This window comes from Epinephelus lanceolatus, chromosome 18 (assembly GCF_041903045.1).
Source record: "Epinephelus lanceolatus isolate andai-2023 chromosome 18, ASM4190304v1, whole genome shotgun sequence".
Lineage (NCBI taxonomy): Eukaryota > Metazoa > Chordata > Actinopteri > Perciformes > Serranidae > Epinephelus > Epinephelus lanceolatus.
Genome location: NC_135751.1, coordinates 1,453,134 through 1,479,772, shown reverse-complemented (window position 1 = coordinate 1,479,772; position 26,639 = coordinate 1,453,134). Strand labels below are relative to the sequence as shown.

Sequence of the window (26,639 nt, the reverse complement as noted above, 5' to 3'; positions counted from 1 at the left end):
GCCTGAGCCAGCCCTAACTATAAGCTTTATCAAAGAGGAAAGTCTTAAGTCTAGTCTTAAATGTGGAGACGGTGTCTGCCTCCCGGACCATAACAAGAAGATGATTCCACAGGAGAGGAGCCTGATAGCTGAAGGCTCTGGCTCCTGATCTACTTTTGGAGACTTTAGGGACCACGAGTAACCGTGCGTTCTCAGAGCGCAGTGTTCTGGTGGGATAATATGGCACTATGAGCTCTCTAAGATATGACGGAGCTTGACCATTTAGAGCTTTATAAGTTAACAGTAGGATTTTAAATTCAATTCTGGATTTTACAGGGAGCCAGTGCAGCGAAGCTAAAATAGCAGAAATATGATCTCAATATACATGGCGACATAACCAGGTGTTGAAATGTTTAGTTGCTGGCATCGAAGGGAAACGAAGACAGGTGAATTCAAAAGGTTTTAAGAATAGGAGTTTAGCAATTCAGTTTGTCCGTGAGGGGGAGAAATACAGAAGGGATAAGTTAGTAAGGAGGCAAGGGTATGGCTGCCTAGAAGGTGCTTGTGATTGGGAAATGCAAGTAGATTTAGGGGGAAAGCTTGTTGTTCCCCAGGAAATAGTTTGTACCAGGCAGAGGCCTGACATAGTGTTGTGGTCAGTGAGTCAATGGACAGTTTATTTCATTGAGCAGACAGTTCCTTGGGAAGATTCAGTGGAAGAAGCCTATGAAAGAAAAAAGCTTAGATAGGCAGACTTAGGAGCAGAAGCTGAGCAGCAAGGATGGAAAACTAGGATTTGTCCAGTGGAAGTGGGGTGTAGGGGATTCATAGCAAGCTCAGCTGTCTCGCTCCTGGGGGAACTTGGAGTGCAGGGACAGAATTTGAGGAAGACAGTGAAGAAATTGTCAGATGAAGCAGGTAGAGCAAGCCAATGGATCTGGGTGAGAAGAAATAATGTCAGTTGGGGGCCAGCAGGGGGAACTACTAAGCAGAATACATAACTCCTTGAGATCAGGTGGAGAGATCCACTTCCTCTCAGGTGGAAAGCCAGGAAGAGGAAGGTTATTTAAGTGTGGGAGTGGCCTATTTGAATCCCTTTTGTTTGAGACCATGCTGCAAGGTGAGTGTGTTTGGTGATCCTGTGAGTTATCTCCTTTAACTTTAGCTTATATTGGAGTTATGCTATGTAGCGTGTGAAACAGAGTATGGTGAATGTGCTAGGAAAAGTAGTATCAGCACTGTTTCTACCTGGAGCTCGCATATACGGAGCCTGGGTTTGGTTGAAGGTGGCAGTGCTGTTTGGGCTGAGAAAGCCATGCGTAAGTAAGGTAAAGGAGGTTATTGGGTTGGTGTGGGGAGCAGTGAGACCTGGCATTAGGGGAGTGTCTCTGGGACGCCAGAGATCACTGTCTAGCCTCCTGGAGGTGTCGTGGGACCAACTAGACGAAACACTGGTGAAAGGAGGTTCCCACCCGATGACCCCAAAGACATGTTAGTTATCACTGCTCACTGGTCTGTATAGTTAAGCCTTGCCATAATAGCTAATCATAGGGCTTAGGAGGTTTTTCACTGAGTGCTGATCCTTTCTCTAGAGCACAAACTTCTTATGTTTATTTAAATTAAATGTCTATTTTAAAAAAACTTTCAAGGCATTTGTTTTTTCCTTAAATTTCTTTCTTTCAAGGATTTCTGGGACCCATAGTAACCCTGTAAATTTATTTTTACTGATTTAGAGCACTTACTGCTGTTTTCTGTACAGTAGGTAACATTTTTCTAAAAGGATTTGTACGGAAGCGCATTATATGGAAGCGCATTGCATTCACTGGATAAAAAAAAATTAGACACCTTATCTCGTAATTATGAGATCCTGATCTCATAATTATGAGAAAAGATCTCATAATTACGAGATCAGGATCTCATAATTACGAGATAAGGATCTTGTAATGATGAGATCAGGAAAGGTGTCACACATTAGCCACTGCTTCGCTCAGAACCACATACTGTACATCCACAAAGGGGGGTCAGAACTACTGCAACTGGCTGCCACTCGGTGCCATCTTGACTATATCCCATATCTTTATTATAATGTGTATATATTGGAAATTACGATGGGTATTACACTAAGCAAGGACAACAGTGCGCACCGTATATATTTTGATCTATTTTATACTTCAGATTTATATTGTTTGGTGTTAATTGGTGACAGAAAAGAACGAATTTCATTCTGCAGGGAAATTAAGTAGGCTGTGTGTGAATTATGCGCTGATGAAGTTGTGGGTGATCAATGTGCCTGACATTGATTGATTTAGTTTAAGCACCACGGTAGTGGCCAGCTCCTGTTAAGATATAAACAGAATGAAAGCGGACAAGGTAATTACAGAACTTGAGAAATAGCTTTCAATTCAGGGCTCAACAATAACGATTGCCCGATTGCCTGGGGCAAGTAAAACTCAAGGTCGGGCATGTAAACTAACAACTCACTTGCCCGATCGGGCAAGTTGCTAAAAATAGTAAAAGTTAATAACTAATTGATAAAATAAATGTATTTTAAAATGTGCTCCTTCGGCTCTGATGTAGCGGCCTCTCTGCCTGAAGTCACAGGCACACGCTGTGTAACAATGTCCTGCCCACAGCCCCCATTGATATTATTTTGCGCGATGGACGCTTCATATAATAACAGAACAATATACTATTTATGGTGTTATGTCATCGTGTCATTTCTGTCTCTACATGGTCACACGTTAACAATTCTCCTCTGCTCTCTGTATCGCACACAGCGGAGTTCCGCCACACACAGGTGAGCACGCTAGAGTGTGGCTTGGGCTGCATTTTCCTGACCAAACCTGACCCTGAACCCGGTGCAGTTTGTCAGCTGACAAAGTTATTGAAATGGACAGTATGTAAATAACCATCAACAGACTGCTGTTACACACAGACAAACACAGCACTCATGCTGAGCTTGTGTTGCTTTCAGGCGTTGTCACGTAAATAACAACTTCTAGCACTTAAATAGGTCATAAAACAGCAGCATGTCAAGTGACTTTTTACTTTTATTATATTCAGTACAATTGTATGTTCCTAAATCTTGAGATACCTCATATGTAAGCTAGACAGACATTTCACCTGCTCATACTGTGCACACATGTACTGTATGTACTTAGTCCTAAAGAGCCCTTCTGGTACCAGTAGATACATAGAAACATCCCAGCAGGCTGTGCTTTCCAAGCATACAAAAAAGTTTCACGCATGTGAAAATTATTTTTCATGCGTGTGCTTCACCTCCACTGCTACAACTCCATCCTAGGGGAAACACTGTTGTGTGCATTTTGTGCAACAGGTGGATGTGGTAGTCTACTGGCAGAGTAGAAAGAGAGCTAAGTAGCGTTGAAGTAGAGTAGAGCAGGGCAGAGAGATGGAAGCAAAATATATTAAACCCAGTGTTAATACAGCAGAACCGGAGAGAGGGGTGAAAAATAAATAGAGGTGGGCATGGGCACAAAATTATAGACGGAGAATGATTGACAAATTTTTCACTTTAAGCCCTGACACTGTCATATTTGTGTAGGAATTAAGCTACATTACATGACGTATGTTGTTTTAATTAATAAATACAGTGTGAATAAAGATTAGGCTACATAACATAAAAATAACTGCAGTATTTGTTAATTGATAGCTGCTTAAATTAAACAATTTTTATAGGGCAAGTAAAAACTGACTTCGGGCAAGTAGATCTCTGACCAACTTGCTCGACCGGGCAAGTGAAAAAAAAACCTTAGCATTGAACCCTGAAATTGAATCAGAGATTAAATGCATTTTCAACAGAGGCAACTTTTTAAATTAGGCTATTGCTTTCTTTTCACTGTCTGCATCCATTTAAGATTTTACTTGAGATTGCTCTTTAAGAAACTCTTAACAGGAGCTGGCCACTACCGCGGTGCTGAACTAAATCGATCGATGTCAGGCACATCGATCACTCACCACTTCATCAGCGCATAGGCTAGTCACACTCAGCCTACTTATTTTTCGTCTTATTATTATTTTTCTTCCGCCAGATTTCAGCGCATAACTTGTGCCACAGCTCTGAGCGCACACAGGGTCTTCATAAAACATAGATTCAAGATTCAATATACACAGTAAGGACACACGTTTCCCTGCAGAATGAAATTCGTTCTTTTCTGTCACCAATTAATGCCAAACAATTTAAATCTGAAGTATAAAATAGATCAAAATATATACGGAGCACACTGTTTTAATATCTCCTTGCTCAGTGTAATATTAATGTGCCTGCCGTGGCTGGATCTGTGAACGTTTGGTCGCTAAGAAGACTGTTAAGAGTGGGTCAGCTCAATCTTACAACTCCTTCTTAGTGAAAGATCTTCTTAAGCTAAGAGCGATCTGGGAAATGCGGCCATTATCATGCCAACATATAGGGAAAATTTGTCCAGAGTTTTTGACATTTACCGGGAGAGCTAGAGCCATTTGACTAAAGCTGACGTTATCACTGCTGTAGCATGATGTTATTAAGCTAAATAATACATTTCTAACAGTGTCTGAGCTGATTTATTGACACAGTGTGCTTGTAGGCTGCTGTAACGTTAAGTTTACAGAGGAAATAACGGGATGTGACTTAATCGTGTGAAAATATCGTTAGTGAATCAGAAACAAGCGTTAGTTAGGGGACAAGAGTCAAGAGTCACAAAGACTCACGTAGGCTATGTTAAAAGTTACTTACAACCGGTGTATTTACTGTAGGTTATGTGTCCGGGGTCCTTCGCCTGTGGAACAAGTAACGTGACCACTAACTTGTCCCCAGACGAACGCATGTTTCTGTTAGGCCTATGTGTTTCACTAACATTCTTTATGTATTATGAAGAATGTCAGACTGGCCAATCAGTGGCAGAGCTGGGCCCGGAGTCACAAACAGCGCATTTCGACTGACACAGAACCAAATCGTCAGAACACCGGCACGGTGCCGGTTCCCAAACCTAATTAAGTAGGCTACTTACAATGGCATGAAAGACAATCTGACATTCTGTTTGTTGTTGGTTATTTCCTTAAAAAACTACGACTTTATTCTCGTAATATTATGACTTCAATCTCATTAAATAACGACTTTAATCTCATAATTCGACTTTATTCTTGTAGCCTAATATTATGACTTTTTCTCAGTTATGACTTTATTCTCGAAATCTCCGATTTTTTCTTCAATGTGGCCCTAATACTCCGTCGTACCTTAATACTCTGTCGTAATTTCCAAATACACATTATAATTAAAGCTGCAAGCAGCATTGGGCGGGACTTCGCACTCACGCACGTTTCGGCTCCCAGCTTATGTCGTCATTGTGAATTATTTAGAAATATCAAACATATTGCCACAAACATCAGAAAATCCTTACAGAGCTGAACGTTTTGATGTCTGAATGCTTTCTGTAGCTGCAGGTATGTATAAGTGATGTCACAATATGCAGATTAGATGAGTCAATTTATTCCCATCAGATTCCTCTTCCTTTATTTTGAGTAAGAGACAAAAACAGCACAAAACAAAATAAATCTACTTTTTAAATATGTTCAAAATGCTGTTTCACTGATATTTATGAAATCCAATATGGCTGCCGCCTAGTGATGCCACAATATGCAAATTAGATGAGTTAATTTACTCCCATCAGATTCCCCTCCCTTTTTTTGAGGATGAGATGACAAAAACAACACAAAACAAAATAAATCTGTAAATATGTTCAAAATGTTGTTTTACTGAGATTTATGAAATCCAATATGGCCGCCGCCTAATGATGCCACAATATGCAAATTAAATGAGTTAATTTACTCCCATGACAAACTTTGGGTCATGATGAATAGTTTTCTCATTTACAGTATGCCTTTATCTCTCACCACTTTCAAGCCACAGTCTTTTGAAATGTTGAAATAAAAATGGAATATTTTCCTCAATTAACTCTGGCACCTAAAGGGTTAAAATGGAGATTCTGCCCCTGTCATGTCTGCACGTAAGATGTAGACACGCACACACATCATGTTTCTGTGAGTTTGTGTGTGACAGCGGTTGCCATGGTGAGAGAGACAGACAGAACACAGAGAGACCTGTTTTAGTGGAGATTTAACTCCTTGAACAAGTTCTTCCCATTCCCAAAGTGTTGGTCCAATCATCAAAATAATGTGATGATGAGAGAGATAAAGTTATACAGAAGATCTGTTTAGCAGCAGTTGAGGTGGCATGTGTGCGTCTTTAAAGCAAATAAAATAAACGGTGTAGGAGGAGATGTGTTTTTTTAAGAGCATGTTTGAGGCAAAATCTTACTTTGAAAGGTCAAATAGCTCACTTCCTTTTGGAATTAGGTCATGGGTGTCAGCGCGTGATTTGTAAGTCAAACACACCAGTTTTGGTTTGATATTTCTACGACATTCCTACAGGCTGCAGTGGCCAGTTTAGTGCACCTAGGGGGCGCTAGAGGGCCCATTTTGGCACTTTAGGGGTTAATAATGTGTATTTGCTGTTTCAAATGAAGATTCTGCTGCTGTAATCTGTCCTTTAAAGATTGTGAGACACACAGACAAAGAGAGCCCTGTGTGTCTGTGTGTGCAGCCGTTGTCATGGCGATTAATGACTTGCCTGCACTTGAGGGGCACACAGAGAGCTCATGAGAGAGCAGATCAGCAAAGGCTGTTTATAATGGGTGTGAACTCCTCGAACAAGTTCTTCCCATACCCAAACCGTTGGTCCAATGAAGAAAATAAAGTGATGGTGAGAGAGAGCCACTTCTCGTGAACGCACGTGTCGTGTTTTATATTTCTAGAGTCAAAAATGTGATCAGAGGAGCGAGTTTAAAATGTGTTGCACCTCAGCTGTTTGCAGAAATTTCTCCTCTCCTTCGGCCAAGGTCCCTAATAAACCTTACAGGAACAAGTGGGACTTCGTCCTTTGGCCAAGGTCCCTAAAAAACGCAGCAAAAACAATTGGGTCCTCACCTTCGGCCTGCCTTCGGGCTCGGTCCCTAATAATAAACACAGCAAAAACAGGGGCGAGGACTGCTCTCTGATCAGTCCTCTGCCTTCGGGCTCAGTCCCTAATAAAGATGTGGGATATAGTCAAGATGGCACCACCCGAGTGGCAGCTGGTTACAGTAGTTCTGACCCCCCTTCGTGGATGTGCAGTATGTGGTTCTGAGCGAAGCAGTGTGTGGCACCTTTCCTGATCTCATAATTATGAGATCCTTATCTCGTAATTAGCCTATGAGATCCTTATCTCGTAATTACGAGATAAGGATCTCATAGGCTAATTACGAGATAAGGTGTCTTAATTTTTTTTATCCAGTGAATGCAATGCGCTTCCATAGATTTGATATGCAGTCAGTCCATATTGTTGTTTTCACTTTCCTCTCTATTCTGGCTGCATTGTTAAGTTCCTACAGTGTTTTCTGTTTAAAACCCCTTGACTGTGGTTTGGCTTGGCCGTCTTGGTAGACTTGTTAAATCAATCTTTGAAATTCTGTTTTAAAACACTTTATCAGCCGAGCAGTTAAAGGCCTTGTTTGTCCTGCCGATGAGGATGTAAACCTCCTGAAAGCCATTGGATCTCAATAACCCTCTACTGATGTGTCCCACAAGCTGTGTGCATCTCTCACACACTTTTAAAAACTCTTAAAATAAATCTCTTTCCCGACTGTGTTTCAGACATTGAAGAGTTGTTTCATATTTCCATCTATCCTGTTAAATCCCACTGATCACTTACTGTACATGTGCTGTATAGTCATCATCTATCAGTGTGATACAGTGAGACACAGAAAGACAGGAGGCGTCAAGTCGGATATATGGCATAGTTTTACTTTCACATTTCTTCATTACAGAGTAAATCTTAATTCTAACACAGGTATTGGACAGGTTCTTAACACCGATACATGAGGCTGCATTAGCTAGTGGATACTGCATACACACACACACACTCACAGAATGACAAAATGACTACATTTTCCACTACAAAGTTCAATGTCCTGTGATTGCCGTGCAGCCACAGAATGTAATGTGACGATGTATAAGAAATGCCTTTAAGCTTTTTTTTTTAACCTGCTTACAGCCACACTCACATTCACACACACATATACACTGAGTCCCCTGTAGTTGTAATGGACATCTGGGTGTCTTACATCCTGTCCTCTCCCACAATATCATTGCTTGTGCGTGAGAGGAAACCCGGAAAGCATGAGAGGAAACCCGGAAAGCATGAGAAAGCTGTGGATGCACAAATCCAAACATTTTGAGGTTACTGAACATCTCTGTGTTCTCTAAATATTTACTGTAGTGGTTGTGTACACATTTGATTTGTTGGCATTGATCTACTCTTTAAATGCTTGGCTGTAGAAGCAGGAACAAGACCGTATACATACATATATTAGACTGATGTGTGTCCAGACTGGGATGGAACTAGCTCTGATATATGTTGGTTCTGGATTTAGCTGCTGCAGCACCATCTGTTCAGAGCATAACTGCCTGACTACAAAACAGTTATATCCTTCAAGTGATTATGGTGCATCTATCAGTGCTATGTTCTAATCATAGATCAGGCAGTGCGCTTCTTCATCAAGAAAATCAATTTGACACATACAGACAGCAAAGCAGCAGCCCAAACCAGTCCCAGGGTCCTGTGGAGCCATGATGGCTCTGAGATACAGTCATCCACAGTCAAAGCAGCTGAACATTGCTCTTTATCAGAGGTGGGCAACTTAAAGGGATAGTTTGGATTTCTTAAAAGTGGGGATGCATGAGTCAGTCACTAACCCATATATTACATACAGCAGATGTCTGTCAGTATGCCCCCAGTTTGGAAAAGCAGGCTGGAGTCTGACATGGAAGCTCAGCAATGTACAGCTGTGGAGGGGCCAGCAACAAAACATATTTTAGCCACATAGAAAAATCGATATCAGATTTAGCGACACTATATTTAGAATTTTCACCTATTTACCTTTCCATCAGACAGGCTGTTCTGATAGGTAAGCCATTAACAGCTTCAGTTCCTCATCTATACTCTTGTGAAAGCTACCAGACTCCACTGAGAAAACAGTAATTTACTGTTTTAAGTGTTACTGTGTGACTTTGGTGAATCTGAAGTAACTCTTTAAAACACCAAATGCACACAGTATCACAAAGAAAATAACAGTCTGAGGCAGTGGTAGACCAGCAGCTCCTGTGTTCAGCAATGTTAATCCCTCTTTTTTTATCCAATGGAGTCTGGCTTTGAAGAGAGCAATATATTCTCTTCATTTTCCCGTGGGAAATCCCTCCCTGACATAGAGGAAAAACAGTAAAATTATTCTAGATAAAGCATACACTCAAACTGATATTGCTTGTGATTCACCAAAGTCACACAGTAACACTTAAAACAGTTACTGTTACTGTTTTCTCAGTGGAGTCTGGTAGCTTTCACAAGAGTATAGATGAGGAACTGAAACTGTTAATGGCTTCCCTATCAGAACAGCCTGTCTGATGGAAAGGTAAATAGGTGAAAATTCTAAATATAGTGTCGCTAAATCTGATATTGATTTTTCTATGTGGCTAAAATATGTTTTGTTGCTGAACCCTCCGCAGCAGTACACTGCTTAGCTTTGGTGTTGGACTTCAGCCTTCTTCTCCAAACTGGGGGCAAAATCTGAACTATCCCTTTGACCCTTTGGCCAAATAACCAGTGAGTCATCAGCAGTGAATTCTTCTCTCTTGTCAAACTAAAGCATGCTGCTTGAAAACATTTACAATAAAAAAACAGATTCCACCGTTGAACATGATGAACTTGTAAACTTCCTCAGATGGGCCGCACAAAGATTAGATTTATGTTTTATCAGATGTGTTTTCAAAAAGAGTTTTACATGAGAAGACCACAGTGATGAAGAACTATGCGGTTGGCTTGCAAAGAGTACATCTGATAAACTTCCTCACCTCCAATAAAGAGCATCTAACAGACACTGCCTTAAGCTTTTCAATGACAAGCACCTGGAAACGTCTCCCAGGCACTGGATGAGACCGACTCCAAGATCTAAAAGACTGTTTTAACACTGTAAGTCTCATCCCTGTACCCATCACCTACATAGTGTCCATTCTGTGCTATCCCTCTACTTGAATGGCTTGGGTTAGTCATGGGCGCTCTACACAAGCATGATGGGAATGTCTCAGAAAGCAATAAAGAATACACTGGCACATGTTTACATACACATCAAAATATAAACGAGTGGACTAGCTGTTTGAGATGAAAGGCTACTCCTTACAGGGCTTCAGGAGAGGAATCAGGTCATTCAGGGGGGAACGTAAGGTGGCTCATGCTGGAGGGTCTCAAAGAAGATCCAAGGGCCTTAAGTGCATTTTGACTGGGAATGGTAGACGGAAATGAGCAGGCAGAAGAGGCAGAGATCAGAGTTCTGGACCCTCAGGTCTCACTTCATTTGTGGATCCCACCAGAACCACAAAAAATCACAGAGGCCTTATACCAATGTATGTATGTGTGTGTATCAGGGTATGTCTGTAATAAACAGTGTCACCCATTGCTATTCCAATCCAAAATAAGCCTCTCTCTCCCTCCCTCTCTATCTCTCTCACACACACACCAACAGTACTATGGAACAGTCAGGATGGAGCAGAATGGGACCCCAGCACAACCATGGGACTGGGACACACACACACACACACACACACACACACACACACACACCAGGCCATGCAGGCACCAGCTACACAGGTAAACACCAACAAAAACAAGAATGTAGCATCATGTTAATAAACACGTAGAAGATGAATTGGAATCTGAATCTGGGACAATAAGAATGACAAGAATATCACCGCTGCTGTTCGCAGTGGCTGCTTTTTCCCTTATGTAGATTACACCTTTTTTTACTCAAAGATTCTCTGTTGGAGGGAGGAGAGGTGTGGCAGAAGGGCTTGAGGGAGAGGTCGCTGGTGGGGATGGTGGGAGTTCTGGTTATGGTAGAGGTCTGGACTCTAGAACTGTTGGGCCAGCAACTCGCAGAGACGCCTGGACACAGAGTCCTTGCTGCAGCGGAGAGTCAGCCGGTACATCTGCACGCACGTACACACACACACACACACACACACACGCGCACACACACACACACACACACACACACACACACATACACACACACACACACACACACACACACACAAAGTTACAAGTGCCATTATTTACTCAAGGACAAAAAAAAAACAAAAAACTTTTTTTAAGCCTTGAGTTGTGCACATTCCCTGCTAATAAAACAATAAACTGAACTATTTAAATAGGCCTGTCATGATAACTGCTTTTGTTGTAGGATATACAGTCAAAGACATAACTGCGATAAATAATATTCTTGTCATTTTGGGATTATTTTATGACACTGGTTAGGGCTGCACAATATATGAAAAATTTACCTTCACTGCGATATCAACATGTGTGATAAAGTTATGCAAAAGATGGCTTGAGCTGTGAGAAATAGTATATTAACATGTGCCATGCATTCGCTGCGTGTCAATATACTGGGCCAATCAAATGGAGCCTACTGTCCTAAATGCCCAGATGTAGATGCTAGGGAGTGATGAGTGTTGCAACAGTAGCTTGGGTGACTGTACTAGTTTTGAAAGTATATCTCACGTCACAGAAACCACTGAGGGTTAAACTTGTGTTTTGAACGTTATCATAGTGTCCGTGATGTGTCGTGTTTTTGTTCTGTTGTTCTGCACAAATCTGACAACTCTCCTAGCAGCCACCTGATCTCATCTCCACAACTCTGAAGCTGCCGGCGTTTCCTGGAAGATGGTGGGGCGGCACGGAGGTCCCTGTGGACCACGGGTAGACAATAACCTTATATTTCTAAGTGTGTAGAATTTAGGGGAATATATTGGCAGAAATTGAAAATAATAATAATGATTTTTTTAGTGTATAATCACCTGAAAATAAGAACTGTTGTGTTTTTGTTACCTTAGAATGATATAGGGAGCAGGTCTTTGTTTATGAAGATCACCATGTTGCACCGCCATGTTTCCACAGTAGCCCAGAACAGACAAACCAAACACTGTCTCCAGATAGGGACATTCACATGTTCATGTTTCTACGTTTTTGTGTCAGCCACCATAGTCAGAAGCCCAACTGCAATATGCAGCACCGGAGTTACATTAAGATGCAATGTGAAACTGCTTTATTGAGTGTTTCTAGGGGTTTAAATCATCCAGTTTGTTTGTTTGAGAGAGGAAGGGACCTCTGTGGATAATTCAGCTTCTGGTGAAAACCTTCTGAATGTCTGGATCTTATGTTCTCGGAGAAATACGGTGAGCACACATTAGCACGTATTGGACTAGTTGCCCGCAGCGCTACGCAGAATTGCATTAGAAAAACATGGATTTGTAACATGAAACTGCAATTTTCAATGTTTTACCGGTTTAATTCACCAGGTCTACTTGTTTTGGAGAGGAAGTGACCTCAATGCACCAATTTGTAACATGAAACTGTTCTTTTCAGTGTTACTAATCATCTGAATCATGAACACTGAAGGAATTCTGACTGCAGGAGTTTTTAGCTGGTTGCAATCTGCAATTCAACACCAGAAGCCACCACATCCCCCTAAATCTTGCACACTTCACTTTTAAGATTCATAAAATACATCCGAAAACCTGATGAGAATAAACATAATTTGGACCTAGTCTTACTCTGGTCCTGGGTCAGGTCTCAGTTTAACAGCCGTGTTGTTTAGGTTTGTTTAAAGACCAAAACTGGTCTACTTGATTTCAAAATTGGAGCATGTGTAAAAATAGTACTGAACCAACCAAGGGTTTTTGTTCATAGCTGATATACATACAGTGATAGGATCAGAAAACTGTTCACACATCAGCTAAGCTATACAGCAGAATTATACAATTTCCTCCGAATCTACATTCTCACATGTAGTGATGAACATGGAAAACACTTGGTCAGGGCTTGATGCTAACTTTTTTCCCAAGGAGCACATGTGCTCCCAAGTTGAAAAAGTAAGGAGCGCACAAAGAACTTTAGGGGCACAATGTAAATTGATCAAATAATGTGTTTTCCGTAATAAACTTGATGCAAATAGACATTTACAAGCAAAATTATTTAATGAATTTGTATACAAAATGTACAGACAGGTAAAATCATCAAGTTTTGAAAAAATGTTGCAATTTAATTTTTTCTTTAATATTATTATCTTATACATATTATCTTTGCAATATGATTATCTCATATGATGTTATTACTATCCTAAAACATTCTCCAGGTCCTCTGAAACTCTGCAGGACTTAATTCCACCCTGCCCAGCAGTGGTACCGTGGCAAACGGTCCCTAACTGCGGGGAGAACGGAGCAGGCTTCCCCGGAATTCCGCCGCTTTTCCCGGTCCCTCTTCTCCGCCACACTTTGACTAATTCCCACCCAGCCGACAGCCTGGCTGGGACAACGGAGCAGGCTTCCTCGGAGTTCCGTCGCTTTTCCCGGTCCCTCTTCTCCGCCACACTTTGACTTATTCCCACCCAGCCGACAGCCTGGCCGTGGAGAACGGTCCCTAACTGCGGGGAGAACGGAGCAGGCTTCCCCGGAGGTCCGCTGCTTTTCCTGGTCCCTCGTCTCCACCACACTTTGTCTTATTTCCACCCAGCTGACGGCCTGGCCGTGGAGAACGGTCCCTAACTGCGGGGAGAACGGAGCAGGCTTCCCCAGAGTTCCGCCGCTTAACCTGGTCTATCTCCTCCACACTTTGACTTATTTCCACACTGCCGACAGCGGGACTTATATTCATTGTGCCGACAGTGGCTTGGAAAACCGCCCATAACCGTGTCACACGGGGAAGAGGGAAGGCGGCTGGAGTTCCTCCAACATTTGCGGTTAGATTATCATATTTTTTTATTGACAAAAAATATAGACTGCTTCGGCTGATTTTTTTATGCGCACATGTGCCCGTAAATATTTTTTACAGTTATATTTTTAGTCGCAAATACGAGTGAAACGCTCGCACTGTCGAGCGCTGTTGGTTCTGGTTGCCTGGCAGCTGTTTGATTAAGAAGAATATTTAGTTAAAACTCTGAAGTCGCGCAAAGAAAAGTTAGAGTATTTGCTGTGTTGTACCTGTGCCTGGGCATTTGGCTCCAGTCTTAGCAGACAGCCGACCTGCTGGCCTTTAGTCTGGATCACTCCAGCACACACGTAGTTCTCTGGGTTTGGATCGACGTTGTCCAGCAGGGCCGTTCCTAGTCCCAGTAGCTGCGCACAAACATATCAGCACACATGCATCAGAAAGGATGAAGGAGACCGTAGAAAGATAATAATATCATCATATAGGACATTACTGACAAAACGGCAGTATTCCTTATGAAAAAAGTTGTTTAGACTTATAAATATGGATTTTCATACACTTTGAACACCAATTAAACTTAGGTATCTACTACAACATGAGAGCCCAGATAAGTTTTTTGTTACTTTACTTTGAACTGTAAATGAAAATGAAGCATAATCAGCACAATTTATATAATTTAACACCCTTTCTCTTTGGCTGATTGGTAAAGATGCGGTATGTACAAACAATGTATGTAAAATTGTCAATTACAAACAAATCCTTGGTTGTAAGCAAGAATACTGAAGTGTTGGGTGGTGTACATTCAGAAGCACACAGCCAGGTCCCCACACAGCCTTTCTTATGGAGACAGATGTGGCTGGTAAGCTCTGTGATGATAAAAAGCAGGAGAAGCAAACAAAAGAATGAGTAGTTTAATGTGTGTGTACCTTAGCCTTAAGTACTTCAGTGTCCATGCTGTGGTTAGCCTTGAATATCTTTTGTGCTTCTTGCTGAGGCCTGAGGAGAGTTGACACAGGAAAGGTCAGCAGCTTTACCAGGGAAATTCTATGCCCCCCCCCAACACACACACACACACACACACTTACTGGCTAAGCTGTTTCCAGCGCTGGAAGAAGTCATGTGAGGACATCTCAGTTGGCTGGAAGAACTTGTTGATAGTGACAGGCAGCTTCAGGGTCAGATTCTGCAGCGCTCCACCGTATCTGATCATAACACATACACACTGCAGGTCTACATATCCATCTGTATGTTTCTGCCTAAAGTTCCATGTAGACAGGATTGATTTATCTTGTCCAGAGCACATAACTTTAGTTTTTTTCCTCTCCCTATACTCCAGTGATAGCTGTTACTAGTTAGTCTTAATCATTTCAAGTGTATCAGCAGAAAAGAATGTGCTTTCAAAGTGTGTTTCTGAGTTAAGGACTTTGAACACCAAGTCCATATTTTCAGATGCATTTTTTAAATCTGTCATCTGCCAAAAAATCTTAACGCACAGAAACCTTGCACCGTGGGACCCAATGCATTGTACTGCTCAATTAGTTGTGAAACTTTGTAATACACTGAACAAATATATAAACGCAACACTTTTGTTTTTGCTCCCATTTTTCATGAGCTGAACTCAAAGATCTAAAACATTTTCTATATACACAAAAGACCATTTCCCTCAAATATTGTTCACAAATCTGTCTAAGTCTGTCTCTGTGTTAGTGAGCACTTCACCTTTGCCGAGATAATCCATCCCACCTCACAGGTGTGGCATATCAAGATGTTGATAGACAGCATGAATATTGCACAGGTGTGCCTTAGGCTGGCCACAATAAAAGGCCACTCTGAAATGTGCAGTTTTGCTTTATTGGGGGGGTCTGGGGGGGTCAGAAAACCAGTCAGTATCTGGTGTGACCACCATTTGCCTCACGCAGTGCAACACATCTCCTTCACATAGAGTTGATCAGGTTGTTGATTGTGGCCTGTGGAATGTTGGTCCACTCCTCTTCAATGGGTGTGCGAAGTTGCTGGATATTGGCAGGAACTGGAACACGCTGTCGTATACGCTGATCCAGAGCATCCCAAACATGCTCAATGGGTGACATGTCTGGTGAGTATGCTGTCCATGCAAGAACTGAGATGTTTTCAGCTTCTAGGAATTGTGTACAGATCCTTGCAACATGGGGCCGTGCATTATCATGCTGCAACATGAGGTGATGGTTGTCCTCGTGCTCCCCGGGCCTGGGGCGGCGTGGCCGGTCCCCCCTGGGGGGCTGTTTCCGCCCCTGGTGGTGCGGGGTGGGTGGGCTCCCCCCTCGCTCCACTCCTGCCCTTCCCCCTCCCTCCTCCCTCCCCCCTCTCCCCGTCTCTCCCTGCTCCTCTCTCCTGGCCTCGGGCGGGCCCGGGGTCCTCCCCCGGGTTGGGGGGCCTGGTGTGGGGGCTGGGTGCTGCCTGCGGGGGGTGTTCTGGTGCTGCGCAGTGTGGGCCTGCCCGTTGGTGTGCGGCCGGCGGTAGGGGGCAGGTCGGATGGGCTGGGAGTCCGACTTTGGGTCTGTGGCGGTCTGGGGGGGTACTGGCGGGGTTGCAGGTTGGCCTGTGCTCCTGCGCGTCGGGGTTCGGGGGGGCTGGGTGGGGCCTGTCGTCCGTGCACCCTGGTGGCGCGCCTCGTCCTTCTGCTGGGGGTCGATTTGCTGCAGACGGTGTGGCCCAGGTCGGGACCATTGCGGGGGCCTGACGCTGCAGTTGCTTGGGGGGCGGGGTTGGGTGGGGGCCCGTTGGGTTTCCTTGGGGCCCGCCTGGCCCGCTGTCCATGGGCGCTGGGGGCCTCGCGGCGCCGGGGTCTGGTTGGCGCCACCTTCTAGCCCCTCCCATCCATCCCTCCAGCCCTCGGGCCGGGCCTACACTGGCCTGGCCTCCTAAACCACATTTAGTTCACTCACCCCACATTCCACAGTTTCAATGCACCACATACACTCACTCTTCGAGGTGCAGACCACTGATGGATTGGGGGGCTTCATGATGGGGCAGGCTATGGGACAGTGGTGTCCGGTAGCCCTCTATGCTGTCCCCCGGCCCATCCTTATCTGTTCTCCAATTTTAAAAGCACCACATACACCTACATCTTGTGGGACAGTTGGGAACAGGTTCCAGGTGCCTATGGCTGCACGGGCTGCAGGACAGCAGTGTGCTGTAGCCATCAGCCTTGCCCCCACCTGTCTCCTACTTCCCTCAATTTTAATGCACCACATCACACTTATGGGCACTCACATTCACATTCACGGTGTAGGGTTAATGTTTCTCCGTCAGGGATCGGAGAATCATAGTAAGAGGGTGGGTGGTGGGTTTACACACACTGTAGATACGCATGGCGTGGCTCGTGGGGCCCGGCCCTCCTGGGCTGAGGGTTGGAGCCAGGGAGCCCATTTACATCATGGTGGTGTGGCTGGGTTCCCGGTGTCTGGGGGGGTCCGCGTCGGGCGGTGGGTGGGCGGGCCCTCCTGCCCCGCCTGTCTGGGGTGTGTCTCTGGCTCTCTGGGGGTGCCGGCCATTGCCGCCCTGGGTCCTTGGGCCTGCGTGGTGTCCTGCAGCCTCTGCGGCTCCCTGGTCTTGGGGTCTGGGCGCTCCTGCGGTCTTGGGGTGCCATACCGCCCCCCTTCCCCCGCAGGGCTGGCCCTGGACCCTGGTGATGGTTTTCATAAACACATTGGGAGGGTTCAAATACACGCATGCATGTTCGATACTTCAGCTCCGTGACGCATCGCAAAGAACCGATGGGATCACTCCAAAGGGGCCCACTTGCTTCTCAAACCTACCACACCACGCTGGCAACTCTTCTCTGCAATCGGGCTTTCCCCCTCCACCAAACTCTCACATTTTTGGTGTTCAGTATAGACTTCTCTTTTGTTTTTGTTTTTCAGTACAGTATAGTAGACATGTTTATGTTTATTTTTGATAATCTGCATGGAGCACAACCACCTCAAGGCCACAATACATCAGCTACACTGCCTGTTTCTCCCCTGTTTTTTTTTGTTTGTTTGTTTGTTTATTTGTTTGTTTGTTTTTCCTCCTTCTTCTCCGCATGCACTGTCACTATATAACTCAGGACTTAAGCACCTGCCCCCTCCCCCTTGCTTGTTTCCTTACTTTCCCCTTGACACACTTTGGTGTATCACGGCCCTCTCTGACTCATATTAGGAAGTTTTTCCAATAAAGGCTGTTAGGCTAGTCTCCAGGGAGGGTGGGTGACGGTCACAACCACGCATTATGGGTATAAAATACTTGACTGCAAGATTAACAGTGCATCAATCTTCACAAGAAGCTTACACCCTTTAGTGGCGCTAAGCTATGAAGACCAATGCAGACAAGTAGGAAAAAAAAAAAAATATAAAAAAAATGAGGTGATGGTTGTGGATGAATGGCACAACAATGGGCCTCAGGATCTCGTCACGGTATCTCTATGCATTCAAAATGCCATCAATAAAATGCACCTGTGTTCGTTGTCCCTAACATACGCCTGCCCATACCATAACCCCACCGCCACCATGGGTTTCTGACAGTTTGTGCAGAAATTCTTTGGTTATGCAAACCGATTGTTGCAGCAGCTGTCCGGGTGGCTGGTCTCAGACGATCTTGGAGGTGAACATGCTGGATGTGGAGGTCCTGGGCTGGTGTGGTTACACGTGGTCTGCGGTTGTGAGGCCGGTTGGATGTACTGCCAAATTGTCTGAAAAGCCTTTGGAGACGGCTTATGGTAGAGAAATGAACATTCAATTCACAGGCAACAGCTCTGGTGGACATTCCTGCAGTCAGCATGCCAATTGCACGCTCCCTCAAAACTTGCGTCATCTGTGGCATTGTGCTGTGTGATAAAACTGAACATTTTAGAGTGGCCTTTTATTGTGGCCAGCCTAAGGCACACCTGTGCAATAATCATGCTGTCTAATCAGCATCTTGATATGCCACACCTGTGAGGTGGGATGGATTATCTTGGCAAAGGAGAAGTGCTCACTAACACAGATTTAGGCAGATTTGTGAACAATATTTGAGGGAAATGGTCTTTTGTGTGTGTGGAAAATGTTTCAGATCTTTCAGCTCATGAAAAATGGGAGCAAAAACAAAAGTGTTGCGTTTATATTTTTGCTCAGTGTATGAGACAAAATTAAAAAACACATTTGCTCCCTTTCTTCTCTTCACTGGAGATATCTCCCTGGCACCATCCCTCTCAGTCTGTCTGTGTGCTCTCTTCGTCCTGTATTAAATCCTCCTCATCATCATTCTCCACCTGAATATTACGATCTGACCTGCTGAAAGTGAGCTATCTGAGTAAGGAAATTATACTGTGGTCCCCGTTCCTCTCTCTTGCTGCACATGTATGCCTCCTGTAAGTTATGCCACAGACAGATGCAAAACACCCAGAAAAACGAACCTTTTAAACGTGCGACGATTTCAAAAAGCAGAGCTGCTATCTACTGTCCACCTAATATCATCTCATCACACGCTAAACAGTGCAGGTTACAACATTAAGTGAGGAAAAGGTTCGTAATGTGACATGATTTATAACTAATATCACAAATGTTTGTCTCAGAGCACATTATCAGACTTTAAAACTGATGTTGCTCAGGGCCTGTTTCTCTTCACTGATCTGTCTGTTTTCTGCTGGTAAAGAGGAGCATCATCACCACTATCACACTAAAATCAGCTCCTGTTTCAGTGACTACCATGATCACACGACAAGCCACTGCAGCAAACTAAAGAAGATTAACCATCACAAACTTTGACAAAGAACTGCTTATCCAATTTCAACATCTTACTGGCCCCGACCTTAATGTCGGCAGCGCTGCAAATCAAAATCTCCAAAGTCCTGAAAGTTGGCATGAAATAGATGAGAGATTTTGCTTTTTGTTAGTTCTTGATTGTAATCACAATTTGGCCAAATATACTGCATCTGGACAAGCTGCTTGTATTTGGACACTGTTTAACAACTTGAGTTTTTGTGGTTTATGAACCTCAAAGTAAAGCATATAATGAAAAAGTGTTGAAACCCATAGAAAGAATTGAAAATGTTCCGTAGCTGCCTTCCTTAGCAGTCCTGTTTGATAATTCATACAGTGAAGGAAAAGGGCTAATTTTTCAGGTCCATCAAACCCATTCTGACCAACTTTCAATGTGTAGTTTTTCATTGCTTAACATCATGACTGGGGTTGGTTTTATGTGCTTACCTGAATTTGATGTTAAGCAGCGGGGCATCAGAGAAGTCAGTCAGACACTCTATGTTGAGGACCTGTTGGATTTGGGCTCCACCCTCTACCAGTGGTTCCACTGGTTTGGTCTGAACGTTGAGCTGTGGCGGGTTGTCAAGGAGCATCAAGACATCACACAGACTAACTTTTTCACACCTCAGACTGTGGACAGTGTTCACACTGCCTCATAAAGTCAGTGAAAGTTTTGTCAATCAGGCAGCATTATGAAGTCTCCATTATTATATTAATTTTTCACTTACATAGCAACAACTGTAATGCCTCCTAGAGACTGTGAGATTTTAGCAATCTTGTAAGTTTAGTGCAGCTACACTGTGTGGCATGGGTCTAATAAACTTGGGTACGATATCAAGTTTGATGTATAGGGATGCACCGAAATGAAAATTTGTGGCCGAAGCCGAATATTATTAAACGCTTGGCCAAATACAGAGTACCGAATACCATTGTTTAGTTTTTCATTAGTTTTTGCAGATGAACTCCTTCCAGATTAGTGTTGTCACGGTACCAAAATTGGGACCCACTGTGTGATACCAGTGAAAGTATCATGGTTCTGAGTAGTATCACAATACCACAGCGAAAATGAGGCAGATGTGCCTTTTGTCATTTATAAAAAGATAAATCACTTTTCTATAATACATCAATGATATTTTAATGGAATAAATTACTTATTGACCTTTTCATACTTCAAAAACAGCATCAATAAGTGATTAACATAGGGGGGATCAAAATAAAATAAATAAATAAAATAAAAATCAACCAGCCACCCTCCTCCCCTGACAAGTCCCTTCATAAGTAATGAACAGTCCCTTAAGTGCGGTGAGGTTTGTGGGCCGTTACTGACACAAAGACAGAAATGTGAAAGGCTCGTTTCTCCTCTGACACGTCACATACCTGTGTTCGGCTGGCTCGGCTGTTCAGGTACTTTTGGGCAGTCATGACACCAAGAAGAGGATATTATTGGAACTGACTTCTCCGTCGCGGTAAGCCGATGGCCGCCGTATTTGACAGGAATACATTTACGTCTGTGTCTGTGACCCCCGTTCAACCCACAATCGGTGGGATTCGCCTTTCGTTTCTGCTGGTGGTTGAAATCTGTACTCACACAGCGTGCTGAATGATTTAAGCCTATTTTGCTCGCTCAAAACTATTTTTAGTTGCAAATGCGAGTGCCGTGACGGGCGAATCGCCACACTGCCAACATTTTATTCCACCCGTCACGGCACGCTGTTTGATTGTGTTATCAAAACACGCCGCTATTATTCGGCCTTGCTTTTAACTTATTCCACCGAATACCGAATGTGTGTTTTTTTGCAATATTCGGCCGAATATATTCGGTTACCGAATATTCGGTGCATCCCTATTGATGTATGCAGACTGTGCGATGTACGCCTACTGAATCGCAGGCTGCAACATACAATGCAATAGCTTCCCATACTGAGTGCACAAGGATGCTGCATGGGTTATTACCTCTCCAACTGTAAAGCGCAACATAGAGGGTCACATTAAAAAACCTTAAAAAAGTTTAGTGGGCACTATATACTGCAGTGTGTTTGTGTGTGTTTGCTAGCTGCTAGGTTGCTCACTTGGCAGCTGCAACTCCGCTACTGTTCCCTTCTTCCCTTTCTGTTGGTTGGTTGGTAGTCATAAGTCGTAACAGCAGTCGCACAGTAAGATGGTCATCCCACAACGGCCAACCTTGAACCTCTCTCACTGTATGACGTAAGTCCACCCTTTTATGCCTGGTACACACTACATGACATTTCTGTCCATTCTGACAGTCACTATGTAACATTACGCGAGGAGACATAAAATCGTGCCATGACTTGGCCAACAGACATGACGCACTACACGATGGTCCACACCAATCATACCTGGTATTCTTTCAAAACTTGTATGATGTCATCGGATTATTCTTGTCCTATTTTTTGTTACTTTTACTATTATTTTAGTCACTGTGTCTGTTTATGTGCCAGCTGAAATGTTGTTGTAGTAATGTAAAAAAGCGTCATCAGATGGCAGGAGCTACATATGAAGTACCATATGCAAACATGCAAGTCACTGATAGGGCTGTCAAAATTGCTCAAAAATGACGTTCGAATATTCCTTCTAAAAATAACTCATAGGTTCGAACCATTCGAATATTTTTTTTCCCCGCATTATGTCCACAAGAGGGCAAACTAATACAAGGAAACATACATGTATATGTATTAATACAAGGAAACGTAACTAGTTGTAGCTATTTTTATTTCAACATAAACGTCTTTGAAAACATTTACATACCTACACATTAAAACACATAAAACAATTATCTATAACATTACGTTATAAATGACCGCGGACCTCTCGCTCGCCCCCCCTCTCTGACCCGTGGCCAAACCGCGCGCGGAAGCGCTGCGTATAGCCTCGAAGCACCGGACCGTGACCGGCTCGTGCCCTGCAGTGATCGTTTCGGCGTCTGATCTATTTTCTGCGCGAGCCGTGAGCGAATGTGTCAAGCCGAGTGACGGAGACAACAGCTGGGAGCAGAACCGCTTGTCGACCAGGCTGGAGAAATGCGCGTCTGATGCCAACGCCTACTCGCAAAGAGGACAGCTGCAGTGGTGTTTTTTTTTTTCTCTCCACAATCGAATATCAATTTTCACATTCGAAGGTCCATTTTTTTTTCAAATTCGAATTTAAATTCGAATTTAGAATATTCGTTGACAGCCCTAGTCACTGAATCCTCCACAACAACTTCCTGCAAATGTTTCACAATAAAAGCTTCTTTAGAAAATGAATGGATTCTCTCAACCGAAGTTACCAGGGGCTCTTAATTTGAAACACATACAGGAAGTGTTGAGTTTGAAATTATGGCGCAATGCATTAACTTTATCAAGGCAAACGGGAGCGGATATAAAGTAAAAATATAAAAATACAGAGGGAATAATAAATAACAGCCCGTTTATAATGTAGTCTGTTTCAAATGAAGCTGGCAGCCTTTGCAGTTGTGTTAAGTAAAAGCCCCACCACTATTTTTTAATTTTCTTACTCTATGTCCGTCTCGATTATAAAGAAATAACATTCTTTGCTAGCTTGATGCTAATTGCAGTACTCACCAGGTTGATAAAGTGCCTCTGCTGTTTCACACCGGCATCCCTAGAGAAAATATCAAAAAGGCTGGGGTGTTGTTGTCATACAGTTGTCCACAGCAGCAGATTGCTCTGTGTTTCTATTGGTCAAAGTGATGGGAGCAGTTGTGAACGACACAAAGAAAATCAAACATGCTAGACTTTCTGTCGGAACGTCGTGAGGTGTCAGTTGTCATTAACTATGACACACTACACAAGATGAAATGATGGATTATTGTGTATGACACTCATTGTCGTTCACGATCCATGACAAACACATACGTACGTCGCTGCATCGGGCTATAATCGGTATATCGCCACATTTCTTTCATGTTGGTCACCTTTTTTCTGGGACAACCCAAAATTGCACAGTGTATACCAGGCTTAAGGCACAGAGTTACAATCATCAGTATTAGATACGCAGCATGTTCTTTCTATTGTTTTCTGTCACTGATGATTTATATCATAGATTTCTCTATTTCAATTTAATGAAATAAATTTAAGTCAAAGCACAAAGTGTCAATTAAGCAAGACTTTACTGTTAAGATTTACTTTTCTCACGCAGCTGTCAGAAGAAAGAACTGGACATAAAACTTCTGGGTCTGTAGCGCTCATTTCATTTCCGTAAAGTTTTTCAGAATAAAAATAACAAGACAGACACACAGCACACACAAATACAAATGCTTCTTTGTCCCCCTGTAGACTGTTGGCAAGAGATGGTTTGTTTACAATGTTGCGCTGGTTCATTTTTTTATGGAGATGGTAAACTTTTGTTTCTGACATCAAGTTTGTATCTCGTCAATGGAAACAACCTACCATTTAGCAGCATGAATCCTAAAACTAGTTTCGCCATTTCCCTCAGTGTGTATTTCAGTTTAGGAAGACTAAAGTTCAGCTTTACATGTACTGTTTTCATGCAGTGGTGGCTGGACCAGAAGTCTAAGTGGAACAACAGTGTCGTTTCCTAGCAGCCGAAGGACACCTTGAAAACGGTCTGTACCTGCAGTGAGCTATTATCGACTGAGGTGGGCTGGGCTTTTCTTTGAATCCAGAGATTGCTTTGAAGTGGCTGAAAACCACGCTGAGTCCCAGTTATCCCATTGAAGCTTTTGTGGTTTGTTCACATACTGAAACATGTATACAGAAAGGATATGAGTCTGCAGCTCTCCAGGACAGCTGACTGTGGTGGTGAAGCTGGCAAACTGCACTGACGTCTTGTTACCGTAAAATAAGTACATTCTCCCTGAAAGAGACATGATTGTTACAAGGTCATTCTGCTTATTTATATGGCTGATAGTTTATGGAGTACTGAGTACAAAGTAGTAAAAGTATCAAATACAGTAGGCACAGTCAAAACACCAGGGGCCTCATGTACAAAGACTTGCGTGGATTTCCTACTGAAACATGGCGTACGCTTAAATCCAGAAAACGTCGTAAACACAAAAACATCCAGATGTATGAATCTGTGCATATGCATGAATCCAAGCACATTTCCTTGAGAATTGAGTGCACATATTGGAGTACACGACCCCTCCCTGTCCACTCCCCCATTTAAATATGCAAATCATATTTAAATGGGCCCTGCACCTGAGATTCTCCTCTCTGAACGATCAGAAAACTAAAACAAAAGAATGAGTAAGACAGGAAAAACTTCACAGAATGCGAATTGGAGATGCTACTCACTGAAGTGGAGGTGCGCAAAAATGTACGTACTGGCACGCTGTCCTCTGGCATCAATACTAAGCGCAAGAAGAGTGAGTGGGAGAGGGTGTATGAGGCTGTCAATGCTGTGGGGTCAGAAAAGCGTACACACGCAGAATTAAAAAAAGAAATGGTCCGATATTAAGGTGGACGTGAAGCCGAGGATGACTGTCCACTGGCAAAGTGTGGCCAAACAGGCAGGGGACAGGAGAGGAGGAGCTCACCCCGTTTGAACAGAGAGTCGCCACAATTGTGATTGACACTGCTCTCTCAGGGGTGGTGGGAGCACATGTGGGCGACTCGGATTACCCCCAAGGTAAATACCTATAAATTTGTGAAACTTACAACAAATGTGTTCATACGGGTCATACAATAGCCCGCTAACAGCCCTATACGATTCATGCGTAAATGTTCATAAATGAATGCAGAAGTACACTGGGGGAAAAGGTTAAGCTGATTAAGAAATTTCACACTTTACGCACGGGTTTATTGACATGAGTACTTTACACACAGAGACAATCAGGGACTTGTTAGAAAGCTCTGAAGCTGTAGTTTAACCAGCAAAAAACAGCAAGTCACTAACTTTAACCACTGACTAGTACTGATGCTGTGAAGACAGGATAATATTTGGGGGCGCACATGCTCAATGTGCATCAGGGGGATTAATATTAGGACAATTAAACAAATAAATTATTTACTCACCAAGAAGCTACCCATCACGAACAGTGCCAGCTAGTAGTCTGTTCCCAACCATGCTGTTACTCAGAATGTATGAATAATGCGTTCAGGGTTCCTACACATTTGGAATTTCAAAATTCCATACTTTTCCATACCATAATTTCCAGACTTCTCTGCGACAAACAAATTCATCCTGTGATGGCTGGGGACTAATTGTTTTCACATTTATTTATTATAACAGTTTCCCAGCATCACCTCTAAGTGTCGCCAAAGGATCAACAGCTGTAGAATACGCCAGCCATATTTCTAGAACATGCGCTTCAACTAGTAGCAGCAAAGTCCGGTAGCTCTGCAATTTACTTAGTTTTACTGAATGTTTATTATATTTTTCTCAACTACTAATGGATACTTCTGTGAAGAGAAGAGTTTATTCAAGAGAGGAGCTTTTTTCATTGAAACGGAGCAAGTCTGGAGGACACCATCCTATTCCAGCCGAGATGAAGAGGTGTTTTTGTGGCTGCCGTGCTGGTGCAAAGGTGAAGGCTTGGAAATGGAGATATAAGCCCTTTCTGCCATCAGTCATCATGGGAAATGTCAACTCTCTGCCCAACAAGAGTGATGAACTGGAGATATTGGTGAAAACTCAGAAAGTATACGGTGAGTGCAGTCTCATGTGTTTTACGGAAACGTGGTTGAATCAAAACATCTCAGACTCCAACATGGATCTACCTGGCTTCACTCTCATACGATTGGACAGAGACTCTAAAGCTAGTGGCAAGAAAAAAAGGTGGGGGTCTGGCTATATTACTGTCAAGGAGAAGATGTGTTGTCCAGATATTGAACTTTTAGCAGTTGGTATGAGGCCATATTATGTACCAAGAGAATTCAGTCATATCATAACAATACTTGTGTACATTATTTTTTAGTTCTGGGTTTGGTAATGCCTTTTTTGATAATGAAAAACTTGATATTAATTTGTTTAGAGAATCTTTGTTCACTGAGGAAAAAGTACAGTGGACAGAGGATATATAGACTAAACCAAAACTGCGTACTTTTACAAGTATAAAAACTGAATATGGTACAGAG

The 26,639-nt window shown here is 43.1% G+C and overlaps 1 protein-coding gene across 4 annotated transcripts in view; it reads right to left on the bottom strand.

Annotated features, from left to right (window-relative positions):
• Window positions 1-9,623: 9,623 nt before the first annotated feature.
• ap2a1 (adaptor related protein complex 2 subunit alpha 1) overlaps window positions 9,624-26,639 on the bottom strand; it is a 112,344-nt gene continuing 95,328 nt past the window's right edge. For 2 of the 4 annotated variants that reach the window (XM_078161415.1, XM_078161416.1), the window contains one exon: window positions 24,173-24,417. In XM_078161415.1, the coding sequence (XP_078017541.1) occupies window positions 24,188-24,417 (230 nt within the window). In that variant the 3' untranslated portion in view covers window positions 24,173-24,187. Of the gene's footprint in view, window positions 11,050-14,097; window positions 14,233-14,751; window positions 14,822-14,910; window positions 15,028-20,028; window positions 20,153-24,172; window positions 24,418-26,639 lie in introns of those variants that run through there. The other 2 variants (XM_033644780.2, XM_078161417.1) reach the window with 2 other exon arrangements.